The sequence below is a fragment of the Rhineura floridana genome, chromosome 3 (genome assembly GCF_030035675.1).
Source record: "Rhineura floridana isolate rRhiFlo1 chromosome 3, rRhiFlo1.hap2, whole genome shotgun sequence".
Taxonomy (NCBI): domain Eukaryota; kingdom Metazoa; phylum Chordata; class Lepidosauria; order Squamata; family Rhineuridae; genus Rhineura; species Rhineura floridana.
In genome coordinates this window covers 3,407,283-3,425,984 of record NC_084482.1, presented here as the reverse complement: position 1 = coordinate 3,425,984, position 18,702 = coordinate 3,407,283, and the positions used below count along the sequence as shown (strand labels likewise).

The window sequence follows — 18,702 nt, the reverse complement described above, 5'->3', positions numbered from 1 at the left end:
GAGCTCTTGACATCTCCTTGCAAATTCCACTTTGAGGGACACATCTCACAAAATGAGTGCATTCCATAGCAACAGCAGGGAGAAAATGCTGAAATTTAAGAGACTCGGGCCTTAAATTGGGAGAAATGGCAAAACCTTTGCCAGTCCAGAAGCTGCTGGCATACTTAGACATACAGGATTCTGTTCACATCAGTGAGCCACAAAGGACCAGATCTCCTCCTCACCCCCACTTCAGTTAGTTAGAGAGCTTGTAACCCTCCACTGGGTAACACCTGTTCAGCCTCTTTTGCAGAGTTTGCTATTTTGAGACAGTCTGTGTAATGGCGAATGCAGGGCAGAACACTTTGAAGTTTCCAGAAACAGGTGAAGGGAATTCTGTGGGAATGCAAGACCTATGCTGAGCTGAATTTCCCTAGCAGCAAAGCTGCACACTTCAGTCTGTGTTAATTTTACCCTCTGGCTATTGTAGCAACACACAACAGAGAAGCAGCATCGGTATTTTTATTTCCTGAGATCAACAGTACTTTTGTTAAGTACAATCAGGTCCATTTCCTCAACTCTTTGCAGAGTTCCCCTCTCCCCCATCTGTTAACAGCAACAGTGCCTTAGGATCTTTAATACCCTCATACTCCTTCCGCGGCATGGAGGAGACATCCCATCACTTACTCCTGACCACAAAGATGAGTCCGATGGAGCAGGGCAGGCAGAGCAACCATTTCAGAAGCAGCTCCACTCCTGTCAGGTGAGCTGCTGGAGGTTCTCCAAATGGAGACAGTTAGTCAGGTTCTACGATGGAGAAGATGGCAAGGGCAGGTTTCGGCAGATGACAGAGATCCTGCGCTCCCGGGGGAACTTCCTTCCGTTGAAAAAAGATGCCTCATCTTTAAGGATCTCATGAGTGAATTCATAGCGAGCTGGCCCCCTTAACCCAAAGAAGAAGTTACACACCAACCAGTGTATTACCATCACTTGGAAGGGATTTTGCTTCAAGCAGGAGACACCGTGACCCACTCAATCAAAGACAGGCATGGAGCCTCATCACTAAGCACCAGGATGTGGGTATTTCATATCTAGCTGTGCAACCCTAAAGAGGGCCTCCAGTTCTGTTTTCAGACACTGACTGCAGAGATCCAGCCTGCAGTTACATACACCAAATACATCAGTCTATATCCCACACCACTTCATGCATATGTGGAGCTGGGGCTCTTCATAAATTCCTGTAAGGCATCAGATTGGTTTAGGCATAATGTGAAACCACATTTTCCTGTTCCATGAATGAGTCCTGAATTCATTTATTCCCCTCTCCCCTCTTCTTGGAGATTGTAAGCTTCCACCGTTAAAAACAAAGCACAATTCCCTGTAACAACCAAAAATCAGGGAACTCTGGTTTGGTAGAACAAATCAGGATCTGAAACCACGGTTTCAGATTAGACATTTTTCCCTGCATTTGGATGTATTAACTTAATGGTGGTCTGTTCCAATTGTTCTGTGGCCGTCCAAAGGAGGGAAAGCAGGAATACATGAGCCAAGTCATGTTCATGCTCATTCACATAGCAGGAAACCATAGTTTCTTCTTATAGCTGATCTGTTCCATTATCTCTTGACACAATGCATGATATACTTATGGAATTAACAGCCACAAAATGTTGCAATGACGAAAAGGATTAGCTGTATAGGTCTATCAGTGGTTATTGGTCTGAAGGCACATGAGGCCAGCACCCTCCTGAAGCTAAGCAGGTCAGCCCCTGGATGGGAGGCTGCCTTGGGTTTCTATGATGAAAAGAAAGGCGTGGTATAAATGTAATAAATAAATAAATAATGTCCAAATGGAACCTCCACATTCAGGGGCAGATGCTGGGACAGATCACTGCACTAGAGTTATTGCTGATCTGATCCAGCAGAGGGCAGTACTTGCATTCTTAGTAGTTAAGAGCACAGGGTGTATGTGGTATGTCTGATAGCCAAAACTCAAACTGGGAAGGGAGCATGTTTTATGCATGTTTGCAGGGGAGGCGGTGGAATGACTTCATGGAGGAATAGATCTATCAATGGCTATTAGGCACAGTAGCTAAATGGCACTCCATGTACAGAAGCAGTACACCTTTGAAAACATATTGCTGGGGACAAACAACAGGGAAGGACTCTTGCTTTCATGCTCGTACTTTCTCAAAGGCCTTTGGCCAGCCACTGTTGCAGACAGGATGCTGGGCTAGATGCATCCTTGGTCTGATCTAACCAGATAGTTCTAGCGTACTCAATATTGCTTATTACCTGAGGATGTAGAGAGAACGACGTTCCAGCAGCAAATCAAGCTGGTCCTGTGGATTCTGTTCACTGACCAGGCGCATCACACTTGAGGACAACAGAGAAAGGCCTGCAATGGTGCAGCCACAGAACTACCAGGTAGAAATTTTTAAAAGAAAAAAGGGGGGGAAAGGCCAGAATACTATCATTTGGATGTTCCGTAAACACAATTTGCCCTAATGCTAAGATATCAAATATGCCTAAACCCACCCAGGAAGTGGACACAGCCATCCCTTAGCAGTCTAGACCATCTAGAAAAACATCACCAGGGAGAGGTGGGGCAGGAAGAAATTGTTGTAAGTTACTTTGAATCTCATTCATGAGGAAAGTGACTAATAAATACATGTAAGAATAATAAGAGACATTTACGCTGGGACCTCCATGATGCTAAGCTTCAAACACATTTTTCAGCACCGGAGCTGGGGATTTACACTGCCAAGAAGTACTCTGAACAGTCCAAACAAACGTTTACCATCTCAGTGAGAACTTGGCCTTATAGCCACTAAGGGTCCACAACATTTTGTGCAACTGCTCTTCTTGAAAAAAGCAACCCAGCTTCAAGGCCAGTGCTAAAAATTAGTCTTGCACCAACCCTCAAAATACCATAGCGCAGCCGATCCCAGTGGGCTTGCTGTCATCACTGACCAGGTAATCAGGGGTGGCCACAAGCCTACCTTGCCACAGAACAATAGGAAGTGTGCTTTAAGGCTGCCAGTTGTTCTTTGCCAGCTGCATCTCTACCTGTCCCACATCTGATGTCACATATAATGTCAGGTGTGGGGCAGGTGAACATAGTTTGAGGGAAATGGACTCATGGGCAAAAATGGGACCCATGCCAGGCTAAATTAGGCCTACAGGCTGGAGGTTCGCCACACCTGTCTTAGGCTTTAACCAATATCTACTTTTTTACAGTCTAAAGTCCTTATCATACACGTCTCCCAAAAATAAAGGACCTAACTTATTCACTGCCAAGAGAGATCCCTTAATTATGTTCAACAAGTAAGATCAGTGCTGACAAAAAGGAAGCTGCTGTAATAGAAAGCCTACATCAGATAGCCAGCTTAGAGACACCTGTAATTAAACAGTATACAAATTATTGAAATAAATAAATAAGACTTGTGCCATTCTACAGTAACATTTCACAGGGCCATACATAACTCTATGTTTTCCAATAAAAGGTATTACTAGTCATTGATTCAATGAATTTTGCATTCAACAAATCACCTATGTGCAACAATCCACAGGGGTTTCCTTTGGGGCAAGGGGAGCCAACATGTTGCCCTCCAGAAGTTGAAGACTGCAACTCCCATTAGCCCAGCATGGCTAATTGTCAGGGATGATGGGATATAGCCCGCAGCATCTGGAGGCCACTATGTTTGCTATCCCTGCCCAGCTGAAGAATACCTTCTTGCCTTTCTATGCTTATGTTACCTTGACACTGTCTATGTGAGGCTTTATGTAGCCAGTTTTATCCAAATCCAGGACATGAACTTGAGTGAGCTGTGGCACTCCTGGAGGAAAAGCTGCATCCCGGACTCTTTGCAAGATCTCATGACTCTCCTTGTTCCAATGTGATTTTTCTGTCTCACGGTACTTATGAATAGCCTGCAGAAGGGAGAAGAGATATCACGAATGATTTAGAAAAGGAGCTAAGGAAGCCACCTACAACACTGGCCCAGTTCATGCACACATGTGCAGCTGATCCATCACTTATCAAACACTACAGACAATTCTTTCAGATTGCCTCAAGTACAGTGCTTTTCAATGGAATCAGTCCATGCATCACATACTGAATAATCAAGGGATGAGAAATCAAGAGATGTGACATACATTTGGAAGCCAACTATAAAACCAAACCTGAATTTTGAATCACATGCTGTATGGGAAGATGGTGTCTGGGAATGGCTTCTAAAGAAAGTGGTTGCATTGGGAAAACCCTACTTCCAGAAGAGACAGAGTTGTTATCTAATAATCCTTGCCATCTGCAGATTACTGTAGCCCTGAAACAAAATGACTGGGCTCTCCAATATGCTAATACACTTTACTTCACAGAGGCTCTGGTGTGGAAAGGCAGCATAAAAGAACATTACTCCTCCCCGTAGAAGGAGGAAAAAGGATGTGTCAAGCAATCCATTTCCATGTTAAACTGACTGATCCTGTACTAGTAAATTTGACTTGGTTGGGATGGACTCCCACACACATACAAATATCAAAAGAAACATGGTTAGAACTCTAAATGCAACTATGCAGAGACTAGTACTAGTATTGTATAGAAACAGAAGAGGACAACAAACAAGACCCCTATTCCAAAAGTTTAGAGAAATTAAAGAGAAATTTAAACCAAGAGTAGGGATGTTGAATAATCAACAGGGGAGCACACTGACTGACTGAGATAAAATAAAAGCAAGATGGAAGCAATACACTGAAGAACTCTATAAAAGAGATGCAAGGACGACAGATTCATTCACGGAGATACCGTATGATGAAGAACCAGAAATTTTAGAATGTGAGGTAAAAGCTGCTCTTAAAATACTTGGAAGAAACAAATCACCAGGAACAGATGGCATACCAACAGAGTTGCTACAAGCTACTGAGACTGAATCTGTCCAAATTTTGACAAAAATCTGTCAAGAAATATGGAAAACTAAACAATGGCCCACAGACTGGAAGCATTCCATATACATCCCAATTCCAAAGAAAGGGAATCCCAGGGAATGCAGTAATTATATCGAACTATTGCCTTAATATCCTATGCAAGTAAAGCAATGCTCAAGATTCTACAACAAAGGCTCTTACCATATATGGAGCGAGAAATGTCAGACGTCCAAGCACCTTAACACCTTAGTTTAATCGAAATGCAGAACATATAAAGAAAGCGGGATTGGACCAAAATGAAGAAAGTGTGAAAATTAGAGAAATATCAATAATTTAAGATATGCAGATGATACTATACTACTAGCAGAAATCAGCAATGATTTGAAGAGAATGCTGATCAAAGGTAAACAGGAAAAGACAAAAGCAGGATTACAGCTGAATGTCAAGAAGACTAAAGTAATGACAACAGAAGATTTATGTAACTTTAAAGATGACAACAAGGACATTGAATTTGTCAAGGATTATCAATACCATGGCACACTAAAGTCAGTGTTCCTGATCTCTATGTATGGATGTGAAAGTTGGACAGTGAAAAAAGCGGCTAAGAGAAAAATCAACTCATTTGAAATGTGGTGCTGGAGGAGAGATTTGCAAATACCATGGACTGCAAAAAAGACAAATAATTGGGTGTTGGAACAAATTAAACCAGAACTATCACTAGAAGCTAAAATGATGAAAGTGAGGTAATCATACTTTGGACACATCATGAGAAGACATGATTCACTAGAAAAGACAATAATGCTGGGAAAAACAGAAGGGAGTAGAAAAAGAGGAAGGCCAAACAAGAGATGGATTGATTCCATAAAGGAAGCCACAGACCTGAACTTACAAGATCTGAACAGGGTGGTTCATGACAGATGCTATTGGAGTTTGCTGATTCATAGGGTCGCAATAAGTCGTAATCAACTTGAAGGCATATAACAACAACTGAATTATTGTGACAATATTGACGGGATGTTACAATATTGTTTTTAGAGTGAAGGTAAAATGGCAGAATTAGCCTGATCTATCAGAGCTGGTTCACAAATGCATGCTCATTACTCAGTGATTACAATAGCAAGTGATTATTTCCACCACATACAAAGATTTAATGCCACAGTTAGATATCACCTAAGGCACAGTGCTTTCACATATTCATCTCCCGGTTGAGGCCTACTTCAGACAGACATAACTTAGTTTATTTTACTTATTTAATGAATTTTTATGTCACCATTATGCCACCATTTGTATACTACTGACACACATTTCCACAATGATTCTCATTAAAAAGGGATATCTAAATAAATGCATAAGATAGCATAATAAAAAACATCATTAACATCTTTTGACAAGTGAAAGTGTCATTCAGTTGATGAGTGGCAGCCAAAATGTATGAACTGAGTTCATGACAAAGCACCGTGTCTGATACAATGTGAAATGTTTCTGTGACACCACTTGAGTAGCTAAACACATATGAGCCAGCTCAAATTTGGCAGTGCAACCCCATACAAGTCTACCCAGAAGGAAGCCCCACTGAGTCCAATGGGACTTACACACTAGTAAGTGTGTGTATAGGACTGCAGCCTACTCACTTCACCTGGTTTGTCAGCTTTTTTGTCAAAGCTGGACATCCTCCCTTTTCCCGCAATGCTTATTTATATTTCTAATCTGGAAAGAACACAATTCTGGATTCTGTGCATCTCTATAATTGTTCTGGATTAATCCTTACTTAATCCTGAGCACCCAAGGGTGTAATGACTGATCATCATTGAATCATTGGAAGGCTTCATCAGAAGAGACCAAACTTGCCCAGCATCCTATATTCCACAGTATCCCATTCAGAGCCGGAAGGACGAGGCTGGAGCGTAGGTGCAAGTAAATCTCGTTTTATTAGAGTAATGGATACATCAAAGGCATTGCGCTTCATAGAAAACCCTGCGCTAACTCACTAGAATTCCTAACTACACTCTAGACATGCTCTGCAGCGTGTGAAGGAAGTTGACTCAAAGACTCCCCTCTGTAAGCGGCAAGCTTATGAAGGGAATGTTTTCAAACGTAATCTCTGACTCCTACATAATTCCTGTCTTTGCCCTGTCCGTTTCTCGCGGCGGCGGGAGCGCGGGGACAGAGGGCGTGCTTCCAACGGCTCATCGGAAGACACCTGCTCCTGAGCAACAGGCTCAAGATCAGGGGGCTGTGCCACACTGGAATCCTCCTGGGAACTGCTTGGCAAGGGAGGAGCTGGCGCTGTCTATGGAGCTTCCCCCAACAAGTCTTCTGCATCAGCTGGGGGCGGCGCTCTCTGTTCCTCTGAGAGTGCGGGAACCGTGGGAATTGGCGGGTGTGCAGGCTGACCCCCTCCCGCAAGGTTCTGTCCAGACTCAACAATTCCCAACTCCGCTTCCTCTGGCAGCGGAGGCGCCTGAAACTCATGCCTCCCCCTTCCCTGTCCATTCTGGTTTAGCTGAGGCCCAACACACAGTGGCTAACCCAGCCTTCCCCACCCTGGTGCCCTTCAGGTATTGTGAAATACAATACCCATAAACCTTGGCCTGTCTGGGGCTGATGGGAATTGGAGTCCATCCAAAACATCTGGAGGGAACCAGGGTTGGGGAAGCTTGAGCTAACCAGCTGCCTATGGGAAGTCCACAAGCAAGGCATGAGCACAATAGCACCTCTCCCATTTTTGTTCACCAGCAGCTGGTACTCAAGGGGTATGCAGCCTCTGATCCTGGAGAGAGCATACAGTCGTCGTAACTATTAGCCAACTGATAACTTTATCCAGCAACTTTTTACTGACAGTGGCCTGCCTGGTCTCTCATGGAAGCTCAGAGGCAGGACTTGAAGGCAAGGGACCATAAGCTCAGAGGCAGAGCACATGCCTTATATGCAGATCCTTGGCTTCTCCAGGTAAAAAAGGATCAAGTAGCAAGTGATGGGGAACACTAGCAGGTGATGGGGAACACCCTGGCTAGATGGACAAATAAACTGACTTGCCCTAAGGCAGTTTTCTATGCTCCTGTTGTTGGTCCTTAGTATCTGATATCCACAAGTATAAGGGTAAAGGTAAAGGTGTCCCCGCACTTATAGTGCGAGTCGTTTCCGACTCTTAGGGTGATGTCTTGCGACGTTTACTAGGCAGACCGTATATATGGGGTGGGATTGCCAGTTCCTTCCCCGGCCTTTCTTTGCCCCCCAGCGTATGCCGGGTACTCATTTTACCAACCACAGATGGATGGATGGCTGAGTGGACCTCGACCCCTTTTACCAGATATTCGACTTCCTCCTTTCGTTGGAATCGAACTCCGGTCATGAGCAGAGCTTCGGCTGCATTACTGCCGCTTACCACTCTTTAAACATGAAACATCATTTAACTACTTGTTTAATAATCTCTGATAGATAAATGTATAACTGATGGCATACCAATAGAGTTGCTACAAGCTACTGAGACTGAATCTGTCCAAATTTTGACAAAAATCTGTCAAGAAATATGGAAAACTAAACAATGGCCCACAGACTGGAAGTGTTCAATATATATCCCAATTCCAAAAAAAGGGGGTCACAGGGAATGCAGTAATTATCGAACTATTGCCTTAATATCCCATGCAAGTAAAGTAATGCTCAAGATTCTACAACAAAGGCTCTTACCATATATGGAGCGAGAAATGCCAGATGTCCAAGCTGGATTTAGAAAGGGAAGAGGTACCAGAGATCATATTGCAAACATACGTTGGATAATGGAACAGACCAAAGAATTTCAGAAGAAAATCACTGTGTGCTTTATAGATTACAGCAAAGCCTTTGACATGAAAAACTATGGAATGCTTTAAAATAAATGGGGTGCCACAGCATCTGATTGTCCTGATGCGCAACCTATACTTTGGACAAGACAGAATATTGAGAGACCGATTGGTTCCCCATCAGAAAGGGGGTGAAACAGGGGTGTATTTTATCATCCTATTTATTTAATCTATATGCAGAACATATCATACGGAAAGCAGGATTGGACAAAGATGAAAGTGTGAAAATTGGAGGGAGAAACATCAATAATTTAAGATATGCAGACGATACCATACTCTTAGCAGAAACCAGTAATGATTTGAAACGAATGCTGATGAAAGTTAAAGAGGAAAGCACAAAAGCAGGACTACAGCTGAACGTCAAAAAGACTAAAGTAATGACAACAGAAGATTTATGTAACTTTACAGTTGACAATCAGGACATTGAATTTGTCAGGGATTATCGATACCTTGGCAGAGTCATTAACCAAAATGGAGACAATAGTCAAGAAGTCAGAAGACGACTAGGACTGGGGACGGCAGATGTGAAAGAACTAGAAAAGGTCCTCAAATGCAAAGATGTATCACTGAACACTAAAGTCAGGATCATTCAGACCATGGTATTCCCGATCTATATGTATGAATGTGAAAGCTGGACAGTGAAAAAAGCGGATAAGGGAAAAATAAACTCAAATAAAATGTGGTGTTGGAGGAGAGCTTTGCAGATACCATGGACTGCGAAAAAGACAAATAATTGGGTGTTACAACACATTAAACCAGAACTATCGCTAGAAGCTAAAATGATGAAACTGAGGTTATCATACTTTGGACACATAATGAGAACACAGGATTCTCTAGAACAGACAATAATGCTGGGAAAAACAGAAGGGAGTAGAAAAAGAGGAATAGTTAAATCACAGAAACATAGAATAGTAGAGTTGGAAGGGGCCTATAAGGTCATTGAGTCCAATCCCCTGCTCAACGTAGGAATCCAAATCAAAGCATTCCCGACAGATGGCTGTCCAGCTGCCTCTTGAATGCCTCCACTGTTGGAGAGCCCACTACCTCTCTAGGTAATTGGTTCCACTGGTTCTCTAGGTAATTGGTTCCAAGACCAAACAAGAGATGGATTGATTCCATAAAAGAAGCCACAGACCTGAACTTACAAGATCTGAACAGGGTGGTTCATGACAGATGCTCTTGGAGGTTGCTGATTCATAGGGTCACCATAAGTCGTAATTGACTTGAAGGCACATAACAACAACAGATAAATGTATGGAGGAGACTCAGTCTAATATCTCTTTGCAGTCCACTAAACCAGTGGCTATCACTACTTCTTGTGGCAGCAAATTCAATGACTGTGGGTGGGGAACCTGTGACCCTCCCACCTGTTGGACTCCAACTCCCATCAGCCCCAGCCGGCATGGCCAATGGTTAGGGATGATGGGAGTCCAACATCATCAAGCAAGCAGGAGTGTAGTCATCCGGGGCTCAGGGGGTCTTAGACCCTTTACTTTTTCAGGAGCAGGGTCCCTATATTTCCAGCAGACTATTAGCCAATCAACATGAAGAGTGTGTTAGCCACTGAGAAGAGTCTTCTAACATCCTTTCTTGCTGATTGGAACTAGTCAGAGTGAAAGGAGGTGAGTCAGTCATGGAGAAGACACTTCTCAGCTACTGACTAACACTATCCTTTTTCATGCTTATTGACTCCTAGGAGTGTCTGTTGTTGTCGTAAAAGGCATTCATAAGGATCTCATTCTCAACCTCGCAACAAAAAAAAGGAGAGGGGCATGGCTGTGGCTAACATGAAGGGACCCTGTATTTCTCAATCTGCACTATGCTACTGCAGGCGAGCATAGGTTGTCCTCCCCTGTGAGAAGAAATGTATTCTGTTATCTGGTCTGAGTCGCTTGTCCATCAATTTCATGAAGGTAAACCCCCCTCTGCGTCCACTTTCTACACCGCACATTACATCAGTTTCACAAGCCTCCATCGTGCTCTCCCTCGGTGGGCTATTTTCTTCTAACCAGGAAAGCACCAAACACTTTTATGCCTTTTCCTCATAGGAAAGTTGCTTCAACTTTTAAGATTTTTTTTCCCTCTCCCCCTCCCCAGTCCTCCCCGCCAGCGACACCCACCCCGTCCCAATGCTCCTCCTGGTAGCGACGGCGGCGCAGCTGCGGCTCCAGCTCCTGAACCAGAAACGTCTCCTCTTCCTCGCTCAGGAAGCCCGGCACCACCGTCGCGCCGCCCGCCCGCAGTGTCCGCCATAGCGCCTCGTCCGAAGCTTGGACCTCCGCGGGCAGCGACTGGGACAACCGCTGCGCCCCCTCTCCATATAGCGCCCGCAGAAGTCTGCGCTGTAGAACCGGGTGCGCCCTCCGCACAGCTACAGCGCAGCAGCGCCGCATGACCGCCTTTCCTAGGACGTGAGGCGGTGGGGAAGCGACGAGCCCGCAATGCATGACGGGGCCAGCCTCTACATATTTGCATGCTGACGTTCGGCTTTCGTGAGTATTAGAATAAGAACCAGCAGCAACCCACGTGGTCGTAAGCGCCGGTCTCCACTCTTCCGCCTGCTTTGTACAAGTTAGGATGAAGGGATCGTACGGGTTGTCGTCACTGCTGACCCCTTCCACCCGTGCGCGTTCGTAGTAACGTACGAAATGAACCCAAGGGCAACGCTACCTTTATAGGCCTGAAAAATACCGGAAGCCTCCTTGACATCACACTCAGGAGCCCTGCTGCCCCCTAAACTAGGCTTTTCTCCCACCTTCCAGGGGCCCATTTCCGGGGGCGCGGGATAACGTGCCAGAGCCGCGTACTAGTGTGGCAGAGCCATCCATACGCTTAGGCGTGCGCTCACACATACTGTACACACTCTACAGTTTTGCCTTGTGGGGAAAAAACTCCACTGCGAATTGCTTTTCCCAATGCAAGTATGGGGTGGGGTAAGCGTCCGGGAGGGAGGCTTTTACGCTTTGCTCCCCGCAGCGGTCACAATCCCGACTGAAGCCCCCATGCCTGCAAGTCGCATATGGGGGTGAAAAAAGCTCTTGGTCAGCTGTAGTTACTCAAGAGTGAAGGAGAAGTAATTCCTAACATGCAGCCTTTTATATTACACCAGAGGTTCCCAAACTGGCCACGCATGTCATTCAGGTGGTCTGCAGTGTGTCTGTGGATTTGTGGATGAAGATGGGAGACAAGACATCCATCACATTAATTATTACTGTTGATTTTTAATTGTATTTGTGCTTCTTTTATTGGGTAGTTGCATGCATTACTGTTACAGTATCTTCTTAAAGACGCCCATGTCAAATCCTACGCTTTCAGATTTCTTGTAGGCTCTAAAAGGGCTTTTCCGGATGTGGATCAGAGGTAGAGGTCTAGATTCATCCTTTTATAGAATTATGCTGGAAGCACGTGAGAGTTAGCTATCTGGGTTACCAAAAACAATGGGAGGATGATTTGCAGATGGAAATAGACCTGATTGGATTGGCCTATGTTCTAGAAAATTCACTAACTTAGTCTCAATATTATAGCCAGACATATCAGCCAGAAGTTCGGCAATTGTAATTGGGGAGTATTGAACAAAAAAGTCCCATAAACAGAAGTATCCCTGCCCTTCCCCTTTTGCAATATTCCACAAGGTAGTTAACATACTTCCACCTGCTTTTTAGATGGACAAGTCAAAAGTGTTGTAGGTCTACATTGCAAGTTGGGGTTATTTGCTATATGGGATAGACTAGAGGAAGGATGGTGCCTGAAAATGTAGAACTCAAGTAGTTTCCAGAATTTATTGATGACCTCTCTTTTTATGTAAGTTACTTCTCTTCTGAAGAATATATTTAACATAGGGAACAATGTTGTGATACAGTAGTTTCCAAACTTTGTTTTCCACTGATCACTTGAAAATTGCTGAAGGTCTTGGCAGGTCACTTAATGATTTTTCTGCCTGTGGCTAATCTCTGCAAGGCAACATAATGATGCTTTAATGGTATTTCAGAAAAAATATTCTGGCCAACTCCATATTCAAGTCAGTTATTTATAGTGTTCTCAATATGCATTATTGCAAAGTACAACAGGACAGGAGCTTACAATCTAAAATTCAACAAAGGAGGAAAACGAGAGGAATGAGGGCAGGAGAAAACATGTATCTTTCCTAGTTATCCATATTTGGCTTGGTTAAAACGTGTAGTTGCAGCAGGGACAGGGAACTAAGGAATTGAGCCAAACACCTCATTAAATGGTGAGTCTTGAGGGATTTGAAAGAACTGCCAGAGGTGGCATCACACATGTCCAGAATTCCTGACGCTCGGGTCATTGCGAACACTATAGGTCCTGGACAAGGCATTTGGGCTTCACCCCCCCCATAGCCTCCACCCCATTGCACCATAGCGGAGAGAGCTATGGCCTATATCTCAAGAGGATTCTTTCCCCTACACTTAAATTCTGCCTTTCTTCTATCATAGAATCCAAGGTAGACAACATGTGGCTGGCTCCCAGGTAATCTCCCATCCAGGCACTGACCAGGCCTGCTTAGCTTCAGCAATGAGGTAGCCTTCAGACTATATAGTAGGGCCATGGGTTGAACTCCCCGTCATGGTACTTGGACCCTATCAGTCACAATATTAGGTGGGAATATTAGGAGTCTGGAATTCAAAGAAGCATACAACAACCCTTCCCAAATTAAGGCAGAGACAACTTTTTTTTTTTAAAAAAAGTATCTTTATTATAAGAAGGTAGGAACCCCTAAAGAGACATGTTTCAATCCTAGAACCACAAACACAAGATAAAACTTAGAGATAATTGGGGTGTAGCCAAGCACTCAGGTTGTACATTCTTAGAAACCTTTCTCACTGGTACATTCTTAGATATATGTGGGAAAGAGGGAGTCAATATTGTACATCCTTAAAAGCAGATGCGTTCACAGGTAAGACTCAGCTGCTGCTCAAAGGACCAGTTCCCAATATCAAGCATGGTCTAGCAATGATATACCTTCTATACAAGACACTTCAGTTGTAACGTTCATTCCTGTTAGCTTTCCCTAAGCAGGAGCAATAAATTACTTTTCATATTCCAAATGAGAGGAAGACATCCCTCGTAAGTGCAGCTGAGGCTAACGAGTTCTGCATGACATTTTGGCTTCTTATAACTATGATGGCAAAATACACTTAAATGAAACTTAACACAATTAAAACACCGTTTTTAAAAAAAAATGGTAAAGGACATTCCTAGCAGAAGCTGTCCAGGAAGTGCTCTAAAAAGTCACCCTGAAGGTCACCCTTCACAGGCATTTCTGTTTGGCACGCTGTGTCTTGGTGGATCCCCTTACTTTGGCTGAGCTGTGCGGGAGAAGCTGGCCTAGAAAGAAGAGTACAAAGGAGAAAAGAAAGACATACAGAGGAGATTAATGCACTTCCCATTCTTCTGTGTGGGCTGTTCAAAACCCCCAACAACCCCCAAACCCCTCTTTGACAAGTGGGCAAGATTATATTACAGGCCACAGCAGGTGCCTTTTCAAATCTAGAACCAACATTTATGTCACCAAGCCTTTGTCACACTGTCATCTCGTTTCTCCACTCCCAGACAGATATCTCCAGTCTCCACCATCTTTCACCACCCAGCTTAGTATACAGACTGGCAGCTGTTGCTATTTTTTTAGCTAAGAGTAGCCATTTCTCCTTTCATCCAATAGCTAACATATTATGTAAATATACATTCTTGAGTTTTGTGATAGAAAGCCTTCCTAAGCCAAGAAGGAAATTGTCTGAGCTTTCCCCAAGGAATCAAATGAAGTAAAAGGTGGCCAGCGTCATCCACAGAAAGGGCAGGCTGATCCAAAGCAAAAAATAAGATAAAAGGAAAAGCTCAGATACAATTACTTGCTCCAGAAGGACCCCAGAGAAGAGAGAAGCACAGCCCCAGAAACACACAAGTCAGTGCAGAGGGCAGAGAGATATCTAAGGCTACCAGGTGCAAGAGAGAGGTGAACACCTCACATCTTTTAATATTTGTGAAGGGCAAGTGTCAACAGGTACAATCTGAAGGGTGAAAAAAACAGCACCTGCTGTGATTCCACCTTCTGCACAACTGTTAAGAAGGCATGAGAGTGCCATCTCTCTTTTTATCTGGTCAGCTTCCAAATATGAATGTCTGTGGGTTGGGGGAAGCAGATGGCATTCTTCCTCCTGTCCGCACTCAAAAACCTAATGCAGGGATGGAAAAGCGGTGGTCTCTCTAGTTGTTCTCCAACTCCCACTGTTCCAATTGTTGGCCATGTTGGCTGAGGCTGATGGGAGTTGGAGTCCAATGACATATAGAGAGGCACCCATTTTAGAAGGAAGCCACAGAACCCATCAGGGAGAAGCTTATAAGGAAGAAGCAATATCCCAGCAGATCCTTTGGAAAGCCACAGCCAAAAGGGGAAAAATAGTCAAGCTCAGTTTACCGGCTTTCCAAACACAGTAATGAGCAATAAACAGCAAAGTCAAAATATGGATATGTTCCCAGTGAGAGCCCTAGGCAGACACATGGCCTTAACCTGTTTGAAAACAGACATGTCATCCAGACCCTAGTAATGGGAGGAAACTGAACCCATCTGGAGGGTATTTTCCAAGCCTGGGATGGATCTCTATCAAGACACCCTCACCCTGCTACCTGATAAGATCAAGAACAATTATAGCCTTACCAGTCATCTGAAAAGAGCAACTGTTGTCTGCACATGATGGGACTATTGGGGTTAGACGCAAGCTGTTTATTTCTGAAGATCTCCACTGGGGTTCGGCAGGGAGTGAGAATGACCTTTGGGTAAGGGCTACAGATGGGCTTGTTCCATGTCCTTAGTTTGAGCAAATGCTCATCTGTGGCCAAGGGAAGAAAAAGGTTACAAGCAGAAAGAAACTACAAAAGCAGCTAAGAATGTCACGGCAAGCCTTGCTAGATCAGACCAAAAGCCCATCTACCTCAGCATCCTTTTTCCAACAGGACCACCCAGATGCCACCAGACCAAGGCAACGTTTGTAGCTCCATGGCTCAGTTTCCTATTTCTGTGGCTTGAAGACACCAAGTAGTATGAGCCAATGCCAGAAACATTGCAGCATCACTCAGCAAAATGCAAAACCACCCACCCATCATTGGTTGAAAAGTGGGTTACAAATTTAACAAACAAGCAAGCACATAAAAAACCATTCTTTTGGAGACCTCCAAAGATGGACTGAGACAGACAGGATTTAGATGTATTTCCACATTTTTACATATTTACTACAGGAACACAGGTCAACACACCAAAATACAACTATCATGTTAAATGCGAAAGTACACTAAAGGAGGAGACAATTACCTTGCCTTCTGACAGCCACTGGGGCAGAAAGCCTTCGTGTAGGTTTTCTCATATCCAGCCCTGGCAAGGAACACAAGAATCCTTGCTGTAGGAACAAGGCCTTGCGTTCCTCAAACTGCTTCCTCTGTCAAAGAAAAATAGTAGATTACTATCTTTTTCTAGAGTTCCACCAAGCTTTCCCAACCATCCAGAGTTACTTGGAACTTCCCTTTCCCTGGTCCAATTCCCAGTGAAATGATAGAACTCTTAGCTGGGCTGTACTATCACAGACTTTAGGGGCTCACATAACTGAAAACTCCTCTATTTAAAATGATCTCTATCTCCATCCTCCATATGGAAAACAAGATGCCCAGAAGGTTTCCACCATATTCTTGTCCCTGACATGTCAGACTATGTGGAGGAAATACATTTCTGTCTTCCTCTGTGGGGAAATAAAGATACAGACTATGGAGAAGGGGGAGGGAAGGCTAAGAAGATCTCTAGAACAGGTGAGGAACCTATGGGCGCACCAGATGTTGCTGGACTACATCATCCCTGGCTACTGGCCATCCTACCAGCTGCCTACCTCCCTTCCCAGCCGAATGGCTGCCTCAGTGAAGTTTTTCCGTTCTACTTCAAATGCTTGCTTCTGCTCCTCAAACATATCCTGCTCTTCCTGCAGCCGCTGCTGTTCCTCTAGGAAGTAGGAACCCTTCAGGTGAGCTGGGAGCTCTGAACTGGAGGCAGCAGTCAGTTGCTCCTGAAAGGAGGAGATATAGCACTTGGATGGAAAGGGAAATTAAAGGGGAGAAAAAACCAGCCACCCTTTACAAATCCACCCACAGGACTTAGACATGAGATTCTCACTAAGGGGAGCATTAATAGAGCATGTCTCCATGACAAACTTATGTTGGTTTTACATCCGTTTTAACGATTCCCCGGCAACCAAATCCTGGGACTGTACTTTAGGGAGGGTGCTGAGAAACCTGTCAAGGGTGTCCTAACCCTCCCTGACAGAACTACAGTTCCAGGGGTCCTTGGAAGAAGGCAGGACTACCAATTTGTGGTTTATGCTTTTTAATGGTTCAGCCAGTATTTATTTATTTATTTATTTGTTTGTTTGTTTAATTAATTAATTAATTAATTAATTAATTAATTACATGTATATACCGCCCCACAGCCGAAGCTCTCTGGGCGGTTTACAGCAATTAAAAACAATAAAAACAAATATACAAATTTTAAAACACAAAAAACAATTTAAAAACACAATAAATAAATAAATAAATAAAATTTAAAAACACATGCTAAAATGCCTGGGAAAAGAGCAAAGTCTTGACCTGGCGCCAAAAAGATAACAGTGTTGGTGCCAGGCGCACCTCGTCAAAAAGATCATTCCATAATTTGGGGGCCACCACTGAGAAGGCCCTCTCCCTTGTTGCCACCCTGCAAGCTTCCCTCTGAGTAGGCACCCGGAGGAGGACGTTAGATGTTGGGCGTAGTGTACGGGTGGGTTCGTGTCGGGAGAGGCGGTCCATTGGGTATTGTGGTCCTAAGCCGTGAAAGGCTTTATAGGTTAAAACCAGCACCTTGAATCGAGCTTGGAAACATACAAGCAGGCAAGCGGACCAGAATCGGTTTTATGTGTTCAAACCATCTGGTCCCTGTTACCAATCTGGCCGCTGCATTTTGCACAAGCTGCAGTTTCCGAACCGTCCTCAAAGGCAGCCCCACATAGAGCGCATTGCAGTAATCTAGCTTGGAGGTTACCAGAGCATGGACAACTGAAGCCAGGTTATCCCTGTCCAGATAGGGGCGTAGATGAGCCACCAACCAAAGTTGGTAGAAGGTACTCCGTGCCACTGAGGCTACCTGAGCCTCAAGTGACAGAGATGGTTCTAGGAGAACCCCCAAGCTATGAACCTGCTCCTTCAGGGACAGTCCAACCCCATCCAGGACAGGTTGGACATCCACCATCCGGTCAGAAAACCACCCACTAGCAGCATCTTGTCTGGACTGAGCCTCAGTTTATTAGCCCTCATCCAGTCCATTGTTGCAGCCAGGCACCAGTTCAGCACACTGACAGCCTCACCTGAAGAAGATGAAAAGGAGAAATAGAGCTGCGTGTCATCAGCATACTGATGGCAACACACTTCAAAGCTCCGGATGACCGTACCCAATGGTTTCATGTAGATGTTGAACAGCATGGGGGACAGAAGTGACCCCTGCGGAACCCCATACTGGAGAGTCCAGGGTGCTGAGCAATATTCCCTAAGCACCACCTTCTGGAGCCGACCCGCCAAGTTGGAGCAGAACCACTGCCATGCAGTCCCTCCCACTCCCAACTCAGCCAGTCTCCCCAGAAGGATACCATGGTCGATGGCATCGAAAGCCACTGAGAGATCAAGGAGAATAAACAGAGTCACACTCCCCCTGTCTCTCTCCCGACAAAGGGCGACCAAGGCTGTTTCCATGCCAAAACCAGGGCTGAAACCCAACTGAAATGGATCGAGATAATCGGTCTTATCCTAGAGTGTCTGGAGTTGGCCTGCCACCACTCATTCAAGGACCTTGCCCAGGAATGGAACATTTGCTACCGGCCTATAGTTATTAAGATTTTCTGGGTCCAGGGAGGGTCTCTTCAGGAGTGGTCTCACTACTGCC

At 44.5% G+C, this 18,702-nt stretch overlaps 2 protein-coding genes across 6 annotated transcripts in view; both read right to left on the bottom strand.

Moving 5' to 3' along the window:
- Window positions 1–483: 483 nt before the first annotated feature.
- Window positions 484–11,393, bottom strand: ALKBH7 (alkB homolog 7). The gene is made up of 4 exons (XM_061613885.1): window positions 10,859–11,393; window positions 3,736–3,909; window positions 2,272–2,396; window positions 484–922 (listed from the first exon to the last, which is right to left on the bottom strand). The coding sequence occupies exons 1-4, from the start codon at window positions 11,183–11,185 to the stop codon at window positions 787–789; spliced, it is 762 nt and encodes a 253-aa protein (XP_061469869.1). The 5' UTR covers window positions 11,186–11,393; the 3' UTR covers window positions 484–786.
- Window positions 11,394–13,433: 2,040 nt separating this feature from the next.
- Window positions 13,434–18,702, bottom strand: part of LOC133379167 (afadin- and alpha-actinin-binding protein-like) — a 35,939-nt gene continuing 30,670 nt past the window's right edge. For all 5 annotated transcript variants that reach the window (XM_061613881.1, XM_061613878.1, XM_061613879.1 and 2 more), the window contains exons 11-14: window positions 16,628–16,801; window positions 16,063–16,186; window positions 15,412–15,583; window positions 13,434–14,084 (exon numbers count right to left, since the gene is read on the bottom strand). In XM_061613881.1, the coding sequence (XP_061469865.1) occupies window positions 13,955–14,084; window positions 15,412–15,583; window positions 16,063–16,186; window positions 16,628–16,801 (600 nt within the window). In that variant the 3' untranslated portion in view covers window positions 13,434–13,954. The remainder of the gene's footprint in view (window positions 14,085–15,411; window positions 15,584–16,062; window positions 16,187–16,627; window positions 16,802–18,702) is intronic.

Excerpts from the sequence above, each read along its gene's own strand:
- ALKBH7 (XM_061613885.1), bottom strand. The coding sequence starts at position 11,185 with ATGCATTGCGGGCTCGTCGCTTCCCCACCGCCTCACGTCCTAGGAAAG. Across the intron at positions 3,910-10,858 it reads AGGAGGAGCATTGGGACGGG|GCTATTCATAAGTACCGTGA; the intron begins GTGGGTGTCGCT and ends TCCCTTCTGCAG. Across the intron at positions 2,397-3,735 it reads CTCACATAGACAGTGTCAAG|TTCTGTGGCTGCACCATTGC; the intron begins GTAACATAAGCA and ends TCTACCTGGTAG.